Source organism: Pogona vitticeps, chromosome 11 (genome assembly GCF_051106095.1).
Source record: "Pogona vitticeps strain Pit_001003342236 chromosome 11, PviZW2.1, whole genome shotgun sequence".
Classification (NCBI taxonomy): Eukaryota; Metazoa; Chordata; class Lepidosauria; order Squamata; family Agamidae; genus Pogona; species Pogona vitticeps.
Genome location: NC_135793.1, coordinates 4,196,748 through 4,208,672, shown reverse-complemented (window position 1 = coordinate 4,208,672; position 11,925 = coordinate 4,196,748). Strand labels below are relative to the sequence as shown.

Here is an 11,925-nt window from a genome sequence, read left to right as displayed (position 1 = left end):
TTGATCGCTGGGTTTTGGAGAAGGCAGCCGCAGCCAACGGAATCTACAGATAAAAACATGTGGGGCCATATTCCGCCCATGGTGGTCTTCAACACACAGAGAGAGAGAGAGAGAGAGAGAGAGAGAGAGAGAGAGCACAGCACACACACAGAGAGAGATTTGATCAGACAAGTTGGCTTCTGGATTCCTGGGGAAACAGAATCGCTCCCCTGGATGCAAAGAATCCAGAGTACGAACAAGTTACTTTGTGTACACAACAACTCTCTACACACACACACACACACACACACACACACACACACACACACACACACACACACACACACACACACACACACACACACACACACACACACACACACACACACACACACACACACACACACACACACACACACACACACACACGGTGAGTGGGGCCACTGCCCATACCACCTGTTCTCAAGCCTGTAATAACTATTTTCAAAAGTCGTGTTTCTGCACCTTTCTCCAAATCGATTCCTTCCAAATATTTAGGTTAGGTATATATTCCGTTTTAGGCAAAAGACAAAGCCAAGCAAGCAATATACAGCTGTAGAGATAGATACTGAACATATATCTATATTTGAGGCCGCCGCTCTTCTAAGCAAGGCGGTAGAGGCGCGGCGAAGCCTGCAAAGCGGCTGCCCTTCTCTTCCGGAGAGTACGGCCCCGCGGCGGCTGCCAATGATGAGTCAGGCGGCTTGGTGCTGATGCTGAGGCTGCTGCTGCTGCGCTCGCCTGCATCTCTCCCCGGATCGCCTCCTTTCTTCTTCTTCTTCTTCGCCTGCATCTCTCCATCTTTGACGCGCCGAGCCATCGACGCAGGGGGAGGGCCCCCGGGCAAGGCAACGAGAGAGGCGACGGCTGCCCCCCCTCTTTTTCCCCCACCCACGAACCAAATCATCCTCAGGCGCCCTTGGCGAGGGCCTCATCCGGCCGCGTTTTGTGAGTGTGAGTGTGTGTGTGTTTGTGCCTTCCCCCCCCCGCCCCCAGTCCAAAGACCTTCACGCTTCCAGGAAGGTGTAGCTTCTGCCTCTTTTAGGGAAACCATTTCTTCCTCCATCAAGGCCCGGAGAGGCTTCGGAGGGTCGGTTTCCACCGACGCGGGTTCACGATGGCTGGTTCGTGCAGGATCACATTTCGATCGGCAAGGCTGCACCGCCCGCAAGATCCAGCGGCCTGAGGATGATCGAGAGGGGATTAAAGCCGTCTTGGTGAAGAAGGGGGAAAAGAACTGGGTTTGTTTTTGCCCCCCCCCCCGCGCTCCATATATTGGAATTTTTTTGGTGTGTGTGTGTGTGTTTGCATTTTCAAGCCAACCCTTGCATTGCAGTTGTGTGCGTGTGTGGGGGGGGGAAGAACCAATCTTTCTGGGTCATCCTCCACTACAACACCCATCATCCCCTTGCACGGATGGAAAGGCTGGCTTTGACGAAGCGCGGAGCGACAGGCTAAAGGGAGGGAGAGAAAGGCCGAGGAAAGGAAGGCCGGCGATGCGGTCGGAGCCGGTCGTGTGAACGGGAGCCTCGCAAACAACCCGGGTGTGTGTGTGAGTGTGTGTGTGGGGGGGCCTCTCTTGCCCCTCCCGCGGGTTCTGCGTTAAGGGGGCAAGAAGGTCCAGCAAGGAGGTCAGGGATCACCTCCCTCCCACCCACCCCCGAGGCCCTGCCACCCCCACCCCTCCTCTAGAGGAGACCCCCTGCCACCCCCGCGGGCTCTCCTCCGGAAAGACAACGGGAAGGCCCGCAGAGGGAGGGAGGAGGCAAGAAGAGCGCCGCCTGCTGGCCGGTTCGAGCACCGCCTGCGCCCACCCGCTCCCCTCCGCCGGCTTAAAGGGCGGCGGGATCGGGGCCTCGGAGGCCCCTGGCATGAGCCGCTAGGCCTCCCCGGCGGCGTGCGGGCCCTATCCTGGGGCGAAGGTGTGCCGCCGAGGCCGGCGAGAGCGGAGGGCATGGAGGCGATCTGGCTGTACCAGTTCCGCCTGATCGTCATCGGGGACTCCACGGTGGGCAAATCCTGCCTGATCCGCCGCTTCACCGAGGGCCGCTTCGCCCAGGTCTCGGACCCCACCGTCGGGGTGGATTTCTTCTCCCGCCTGGTGGAGATCGAGCCGGGCAAGAGGATCAAGCTGCAGATCTGGGACACCGCCGGGCAGGAGAGGTTCAGGTGAGGAAGAGGAGGAGGAGGAAGGCGGGGGGATGGGGAGGGGATGGGGAGGCTCCGGAGGGCCTTTTGCACCGGGGAGGAGGGAGGGTTAGAGGACAGGTAGGGGAGGATGCGGGGCTTTGTCTCTCTCTCTCTCTCTCTCCACCCTCCTTTCCTCCTCCATCATTCCCGATGGGGCTCTTGAAGCAGCCTTGCAGTGGGGCCTGGATGCAAGCTCTCCCTTTGTATATTTGTGCGTGTGTGCGTGCGTGTGTACGTGCACGTGCACACCTTGTCTTGCCACTACTGGGGACGGAGGTGCAGGTCTGCTGGGGCAAAAGGAGGAAGGCTCCAGGTGAGATCTGGGTGCAGGTAGAGTCTCTCTGGCACTGGAGTCTCTCTTTCAGCCCTCCCTGGAAAGAAAGAGCTGGGGGTTGCATCCTGAAAAGAGGGGGGGGGAGAGAAAGAAGGAAAAAGTCTGATCCCATCCCATCCCACAGGCTCAGAGCTGTAACTGGTTTTTAGGCATCCAGAACTGGGGATGCTGTTTCCTCTCCACTCTGCCTGGATGCACAACACAAGCCCCCCCCCAAAAAAACTGCAAGGAAACAGGAGGAGGGCATGGCCCCCACCCACACACTCCCTCCCACAGAAGAAAGTTTATGCTGTCAAATAATAGGAGATGGGGGGGGTTGTCTGCTTATTTCCCCAATATTCATTGATCCATTTCCCTCTGGATTTGGGTGTCCTTGAAATGCTGGCACCAAGGGGCAGAGACCCTGTTGCTTCAGCCTGGTGACAGCCTTGCACGGATCCTGCCCGGAGGGTGTCAGAGCCATTTGGGTGTCAACCAAAGGCCGACACACAATGAATTGCCGTTGTTATTGCTGTAGGGTTGCAGGTTAGTGGAAAAATGACTTGGCTGGCCTTTGGGGGGGGGGGTTTGCCACCGTGAATGGGGCTCTCCCACACTTACACCTGTTTCACGACGGGTGGTACCCAAAGCCAGCCGAGTTATTTCGGGATGCAAGGCAGAAGCGCTTCTTCTCCATCCCCTGCAAAGAAATGAAACCTTTACCACTGATCACTTCCCCCCAAAACACAGCCTCTCTGGCAGGTCCTTGACTTGGCCCAACGACAGAGCCGGCCCCGGAGGTGTCGAGACCGAAGCTTCGTCCATGGCCAAGGAAGAGCTGGCGCTCATAATTATGGGGGAAGAACGGACCCTTTTCTCTACCGTCAAATGTCTGCCTGCCCATGAGCCCTGCAGCTGGAGTGTGGGGAAGGGGGGGGAGAGGGAGAGGGGAATTAGACAGCCAGCAAACTGATTTGTAGGCTTTCCACGTTTGATGCAGGAGGAATTTCAGATGAGAAGTTTGCTCCTTCGTGTGTATTTTAAGGTGGCACAGTCTGCAGCCTCCCTTTGAAAGGACTGTACCACATGCCTCTTAAGAACATCTTTGTCCTTAACACACTCATGAGTAACTAATGGCAGAAAACAGGCCTTGGGGGGGGATAAGACAAAACCCAGGATAACAGCATGTTTTCTGACTGCTAACAGCCTATTGATCTTCGTTACCATTTTAATATAATACTTGTTTAATTCTTTTTATAAAATATATTTGCATAATTACTGTTTTTAGCTTTTAAATATTGTTTTAATAGTGTAAGCCGCCTTGGGTCTTTTTGGGGAGAAAGGCAAGACAGAAATACTTTAAATAAAATTAAAATACTGTATGATTTGCCAACACATTTCCAGATGTTTCTCTTCAGGCAATCCAGAGGAAACTCCCCACGGAGTGGGCTTCCCAAAGCAAGCGGTTGGCTACTGTGTTAGCCAAAGTTTGGGAGAGACTAGCAAAGTCTTGGCAAACGGACCCATCTAATGCAAGCTAAAACAGATATGAGAAACACAGAACTAATTTGCAGATTTTTGGGGGGGGGAGGCAACAAAACTTATGGATGATTGAAGTGGTGGTTGGGACCCTCCTCCAGATCTTGTCAGATGGCAAACACCAGGAATAAGTGGTAACATGGTCAGCTTAAAGGAGCTGGCATAAGTCTGGATGGAATTCAGTAACTGAGATGAACAAGGATTTGTAAAAGATGAAACCAGGGAAGGCCAAGAAGGTAGTTAAAAATAGCATGTAACTTTTGTCATGTAATTGTTTTAGTTACTTCTGTAGTTGCAGGATGTGCACATGCTCTGCTTTGTACCAGCAGCTTGCAGGATTCCAGCTACCCGTCAAAATACTTTAAAAAAACTATTTTATTATGTGGGATTTAAAAAAAATAAATAGAAGGCACTGTTACTTTTAGAAAAAACAACACTATACTGATAAGAAAATACTTTTGTGTGTGAAGCTATAACTATACATAATTTACTTTAAAAATGAATTTTCCATGTTCTGGGAAAGGCGTGTGTCTCTAACTATCTCACTTGTAAGCTGATTTTAATACTGATATTATTTCCTCGTCTCTAGACTTTCTATACTACATAGTTACAGCAGTCTGATGCAGTTTTAATGATAATGACTTCATCCTATAAAACCATACAATTGTGGTCTGAGAAGGTACTTAGAATTCTCCGTCAGCAGATGACTGTAAATTTCTCACCATGCCAGGATTTGTGTATAATGGAATCATAACAAAGGAACATCAAACTACTCTACCTGTATATTGTACACTTTTATGGGAGCTACTGGTCAATTTCTAGTGGTCCAAGGGAGGTATAAAACTACAGATTCTGGTTGAACAGAGAGGCCTTCTGGTTCCTTGTACAAATCTTTTTTCATTTTGGTGAGAATTGTGAGTAAATTTGCAATAATTGGCTATTTCAAACCAATAACAGCAGAAACAGAAACCAGGATGGGTGGCAGTTCCAAACCAACTTTGACCTATTTAAAAATCCCTTTATTCCCCTGATGGGCTGTCACTCTCTTTCAGATCCATCACCCGAGCCTACTACAGGAACTCAGTCGGTGGCCTGCTGCTCTTTGACATTACAAACCGCAGGTCCTTCCAGAATGTTCACGAATGGCTAGAGGAGACCAAAGCGCACGTCCAGCCTTACCAGATCGTCTTTGTCTTAGTCGGCCACAAATGTGACCTCGACACACAGCGCCAGGTCACCCGGCACGAGGCGGAGAAGCTGGCCCTCGCTTATGGCATGAGGTACATTGAAACCTCTGCCCGGGATGCTATTAACGTGGAGAAAGCCTTCACCGACCTGACTCGAGACATATATGAGCTGGTGAAAAGAGGGGAAATTACCATCCAGGAAGGCTGGGAAGGGGTCAAGAGTGGATTTGTCCCAAATGTAGTGCATTCCTCTGAAGAGGTGGTGAAATCAGATAGGAGGTGCCTGTGTTAATCAATGGCTTAAGTCAAAGGAAGTCATAATTAATGATAAACTTTACTAACCAAAACATACCCTGCTATATGAACTCGGTGTGGTGGAATAAAAAAGGCGGTGGTAGGATGATGAGCACCCATACCTGGTGCTTTGGAGCTCTGAAGAACGAAAACCCAAAGGGCTGTGGAACCTGTTATGTAGGAATGAACCCAGATGCATGCTTAAGACAGGTTAAGACAGAAAGAGATCCAGTAAGGGGTAGTCCATATCAGAGAACTTGACGAGACCTATTTTAAATAAATTTGTCATTTCGTGCTTTGGGCTGAAGACAAAGCCCAGAAGGGAAACACAAAGCATATTGAGATAGAGAAGACAACAAAATATTGGCTTCTATCAAAATATATTTTAGAAAAATTAAAGTGTAACGTGGTCACTCATGATAAGTTGTTGGTTATTATGGAAAGGAAAAAAATATATACAGGAAGGTGTCTATCCTTATATTTTGCTTGCTAGAGTATAAACTAATTGCTTTAAGAGGAAAGGCTAAAGTGTTCCTTTCTGAGGTCTATTAAAATGCAGCCCAATAAATCCTTCTCAGGCAAAATTCAGATTGCCACCAAGTCCATTGCTGGCTTCAATACCGCCAAATTTTACAGAGCAACCACGACCGTAGTGGTGTCGATCCGGAAAAGGCCACCAGATTCGGAGTTTGGCCATAAAATCTCAGCCATGTGCCGTGCAGTTCTTCGTAGATGAGTTCTTGCTTTAATGGAGATGAGGAGGAACCAACATCCAATGATTTCTGGGGTGGTTTAAAGTAATTTTGAAATGTGAATGTTACCACAAACGAGGTTCGGAGGGGAGGGAACAAAGCATCACACCCTGTTTTCTCGAAGGTAGAGATGTTTCTTTGTTTTTTTTAAAAAAGAGTGACCTCAAGAGGATCCTTTGAAGGAGACACGGCAATCTGAAAAGCAAGCTCTGGGCCTGTGACATTCCTTTTTTGCTGACAGCCAAGGAGAAGTGCAGCCGCAGAAGAGGGTGTATGATAAGAGAAAGCGACAGAAAAGCGTGGGAGAGGGGCCGGCTGGCTGATTAGGATTAGGGTCGTGGGACAGGATACAGAATGGACTTACATATATTTAAGGAAAGGTGTCTTTTTTTCGTAGGATAGATATTAGCCATCCGCCTTTAGCTTTCAGGGCGCAAGTTGTACAAAGAAGACAAGATGAAGGAGACAGGTACTTCCAGCACCTGGGGAGAAATCAAGACATTCGCTTGATGTGCAGCGACATTCGTGGGCACAAAGAACGTACACTGCATGTGTGGAATGGGCAAGAGAGGGATTAAAAAGGATTAAATTTGTCACCTGGAAGCAGAAAAGAAAGGAAGGAGCTTCTGTATCATTCAGAGGTTAACATTGTATAGATTTTTTGTGGGTTTTTCTGTTTGTTTGTTTGTTTGTTTGTTTGTTTTGCTAACCAAGATTAATCTGTGTATCTTTCAGGTGCAATTCCACTTTTTGTATCATTTCAAACGGGAGAGGCTCATTAAAACAACCAGGCAGTTGCTGTGCGATGTATGTTAACGCTGTGAGAGTCTTGATTTTAAAGGGAGTTACGGAGTCTCTCGCAAGCTGAGAAATTTCAGGAAGTTGGCCCAAGAAAATTCATTTTAGGAGAAATTTTTATAAATGAATTTGGTGGCTAGCTTTGCAGTTGACGCTTGCCAAGGTCTTTCTTGAAGTAGGAAGATGGATATTTTTTTGTGTTGAAGAATACAGTGTATATTGTGTAAAATGGGATTTTCACTTTTCTTGGAGTACAAATCCCATAATTTCCCATTCTGGGAGTTGTAGGTGACGCACAGATACCTTACAAACACTGAAACAAGGCTTATCTGGAAGGCTTTCAAGTTTAGCTAGGCCTAGTTTCCTGTTCAGAAAGGAAACTCCCATCAAGCACTGGGGTAGGAACAGTCTTGGGCAGAGCTAGGCCTAGCTTAGCCTCAAAGCCCTTCAGTTGAGCCTTTCTTCCAAGTGAGCCATATTTAGGTGTCTGACAGGGCTCCCAAAGTAGAGAATTATAGGATTTGTAGTAAAAAACACACACACCCAATCCCTACATTATATACTGCTTCCTCAGATGAAATTTTGTTTTTTCTAGTTTTAGTCATGTGACAGAAATAATTCTGCAAATGGCCACACAGTATTTTCGCTGTGGGGTCAGATTCCAGAGATGGGCTTTGGTTCCATCTGGGTTCTGCAGACTTCAAGCAGAAAGCAAAGTGCAATTTAACAATGTCAAAAACCAAGTTTTGTTTTTTTGTAGATTTAAAAAAAAGCAGTAAAAAGCCCCCCACCCCTTAAGAGCTCAATCATGAATTTCCAGTAGAATTAATCAGGAAGACTTGTATTACATGGATATTTTAACATTTGGTTACAGTAGATTAGGGAATGAGTTATACATATCATCTAGAGCCTTCCCTTGTGTCAGTTTCCAGCAAGGTAGCCATGTAGATCTGTTTTAGCAACAACGGAAACAAATGGAATAAGAATGTTACCTTTATGGTGTCATATGCCTAGAGTGGTTGCAATGACCAAATAGGCGGGATATAAATAGAATAAATAAAATAAAATAAATAAATAATATTTTTTGTTGTTGTTATAAATAAGCAAGACATATTATCAGAGGCTTGGATCCAGACTTAAGTTGTACAAGTGATACAGTATGTGGAAATCAGTAGGACTACCTTACATTTCATTTCCAGAGGGAGAAGAGCCAGCCTGGGTGGCCTTGGGCCAGCTGCAGTCCCAAGGTTGCCCCTAGAGGAAGAGAATTGTAATGCACTTCTGAGTACTCTCCTCCTAGAAGACCCTGAAAACATTCGTCGTATGTCAGAATTGACTTTGACAGTGCATAATTATTCTTATTATTAGCTGTGCTAGTCCATTGCAACAAGAACAGATCTAGCTTTCTTCTGATTTTGTGGTTAGGGTAAAGAGTAACATGCATTTCTGAAAACTTTCATGGATTGCAGCCCATTCCTTCAAATGCCCATTGATTTCACAAGACCTACTCCAAGGACCACTAAGCTGGTACTCTAGCAATGATTAATAGTATTGCATTTCACAAGTATTTGGGCTGAGTCTAAGCTATCCAGCAAGTTTCTGGGACTGCACTCTGTCAAACTCTGTCCCAAATTTAAGGTGTCTAGGAGCAGAAATGAGGAAGTCCACAGATGGGGAAATAAAAGAAAACCAGAAGTATCCCATAACTAAGTTTTCAGTTGAGTAACTGATTGGATAAATCTACATAAATGTATAACAACCAAGCATAAACCAAATTCTACTACATTTTCCAAGATCTGACATGGCTAATTAGAAAAGTGGTAGGATGGGGACAAAGTAATGAAAAACTCCTATACTGAACTTTTTTATTCAAAAGCTAGTAAGTTGACATGATGCCCACTGCCTTCTAGGGATGTCTGATTATTTTTTCCCTGTTTGTGAATGATAATGTTGAGGTTTGCATTCAATTCCTAAGGTTAAATATGGGTAACCTTCCTTCTTTTTAAAAACACCAGCATGTGTGGTTTCCATTGCTGTTGTTGCTGCTGCTGTTTTTAAATGTCTTTCTCCCTGGCATTGAAAGATACAGTAGGACTCCCATATCCATGGTGGATCGGTTCCAAGCCCCCTTTGTACATGCTGAAAAATGTGGATTAGTTTTAAAAAAATAGAGATGCAAAAATAGCTGATACTCTTCTAGATCACTAAAAAAAAACACCCTACAATTCACAAAACACCACTTCATCAGGTTTGTACCAGTGTGAAGAACTATTTTAATACTATATAATACTGAATACTATACATTGAATATCTGGCTCCCCCTAGTGGCCAATTCTGTTAACTTCATTGTTAGAAATGTGTATTTCTAGGATTTTTCTTTTAATATTTTCAGACCGTGAATAAGTGAATCAAACGAGACCGATCCCACAGATAAGGGGGGTTCTACTGTAAGTTTAAACGCCTTAGGGAACCATAGCTTCTAGCTTTATCCCTTAAATTGGCTAGACTCGTCATTGCTGTTCTGAATACAGCAAGGTAATTTACCCTTGCTAATCAGGTGCTGGACATGTGCTAACATATATCATACAAACAGAATTGGCCTGAGTTGATTCCTGGGAGTTCAGTGCATTTCTACTAATTTGGAAGATAAATTTCAACTAACTTGGCCTATATCGTTCTTAAAAGCGCAGCTTTCTCTGGATATATATGCCGAGTTTATCCAGCAATGTGCCTAGACCACCGTGAGCCTTCTGAGGTTTTAAAGAAGGGCCTCCCCCCCGATTCTTTTATCTGAAGATGGCTGAGGGTTAAATCCGTATTTGCAAACTTGTGGGCACTACCACTAAGCTGTGGTTCCTCTCCTTCATATTCTGCCAATCTTAAGCATATCTACTTAGAAGCAAGTCCAGCTGCTTCCTTGGGATTTTCTCCTTGGGAGCGCTTAGGATGGCATCTTAAAAATAAGCAAATCAGCACTGCATAACTTTCAATCCTTCCCTTACTACTTAAAAAGTCATCCATTCAGATTATTTTCTCTCTTGGGGATGTGACAAGTGACAGGAAACCTTGCTTTGCATTTTTTAAATCTTATTCAAGGGCAGGCAGGCATTTTAATAAAATGCAAAGGGTACATGAATTACCTTGAAGCAAGAGATTTAGCTATGCGTCTTCAGTAATACATCAAGGAATTGTCTGTGGTTCTCCAGCTCTGAGGATAGGTTGGGATACTGGGTTTCAAGGTTGTGCAGTGTTTTTAAAATCAGGTTTTAAAGTGGGGAGGTCAGCAGTGCTTTTAGCAGGACTGCTACAAAAATGTAATCCGCTCTCTGGATGCCCAGAGGCAGAATGAAATATTCCAGCAACACTTTGCAGCAAGATCTCTCGGGTGCAGATTATATTTATTTTTTCCTCCTTTCTTTGCTTTTCTACTGTAAGAGGTACAGTTCAAAATGATGTCCTGCACCAGAAAAATAAAATCATGCATACAGAACCATTTGCTTACAATCTGGAGTCCTTAATTTGTACTGTGTCATGCATTAGAATTACAAGTACAATGTATAGGAGCTATAGAGTTCTTACAAGTAAACTGATAATTTTGATCAAAACCTGTGATGTAATCTTTTTTCTATTGCCTTATATTTTTAGGCAGATTATACAAATAAGCAATGGGGTGGGGGAAATCCTGTAAAAAATAATAAGGGTGTGACTTTGTAAAATGAAAAACCTCATTTTCTTAACTGGTTTTACCGTTTTGACTACTGTAACAGAAACTGGAGGCTGAAAGTAAAAAAAAGGAAGCTTTTCTTTTCATTTTGCTCTGTAGCAAGATGAATAAAATAATTTTTACTGGTGACAAAATTCACAGTCTCAATCTGCATGCTGGATTAAAAAAATTCAGAGCCTCCAGGGTAAGATTATAGTGTACACTTTTTCCTAGCTTTCTGTTGTATGCACTGTAATGAAACGTGACAAAATTGCTGTATTTAGCTGTGCGTGAATGAAAATTATGCTTGTTATTTAGCAGAATGGTTAATGTGATTATGTGACATTCAAAACTTGTAAAAAAAAGTCCATGTTTTTTAATTTCTTCCTCTGCCATTTTTCATTGGACATCTTAATATCTGTGTATACAGAAACCATAGTTGAAGAACTTAATACAGAATAGGGTAATAATAAACATACATACTGTTTGTAACAGGATCCACTGGCATTTTTACTTTTGAGGTAAGCCCACATCAATTTGCCTCTATTGCTGTGCAGTTTCCATATGATGCTATTGGTGCAAATCCATTACAAACAAATCATTCTGTTGCCGGAAGGGAAAACATTCGGATTTGACTACTTCCAAAATGGTGCATTGTGAACTGCATAATCAAAGCCGATTCCTGTACTTACAGATGATGAGTTGCCCAAAAGGGCTGCCAATGTCTGTCTTTATATTTTGTCAAAAGGTTGCATTTTTCTTCTGAGGTTTCGTTTGTACAAATTCTCATTGTGTTTTTCCAAAACTGAGAAAACCTTTTCTGATGCCAAAACGCAGTAGGCTTCATTCAGCATGCTCAGCCACCGATCCCGGAGTCTCAGGCCTACCTTCCAACGGAAGTTCTATGAACCTTTAATTAAAGATATTAAGGATTGAACCACTGTGGACAGCTCAGTGGTTTAAGTCTCTTGACTGTAAAGTCAGAGTTTGGAGATTCAATTCTCCCGTGCCTCCCAGAGGAGCTAACCTTGGACAAAGCTGCACAGACCCACAATACCCGTAGAAGAAGGAAAGGATAAACCACTTCTGTGTATTCTCTGCCTAGAAAACTGGAAAGGGTCACCGTAAGTC

General features: G+C 44.8%; 1 protein-coding gene across 1 annotated transcript; it reads left to right on the top strand.

The window, feature by feature from the left end:
- The first annotated feature begins 739 nt into the window (after positions 1–739).
- On the top strand, positions 740–11,286 carry RAB39B (RAB39B, member RAS oncogene family). The gene is made up of 2 exons (XM_020784403.3): positions 740–2,187; positions 5,113–11,286. The coding sequence occupies exons 1-2, from the start codon at positions 1,973–1,975 to the stop codon at positions 5,537–5,539; spliced, it is 642 nt and encodes a 213-aa protein (XP_020640062.1). The 5' UTR covers positions 740–1,972; the 3' UTR covers positions 5,540–11,286.
- The last annotated feature ends 639 nt before the right edge of the window (positions 11,287–11,925 follow it).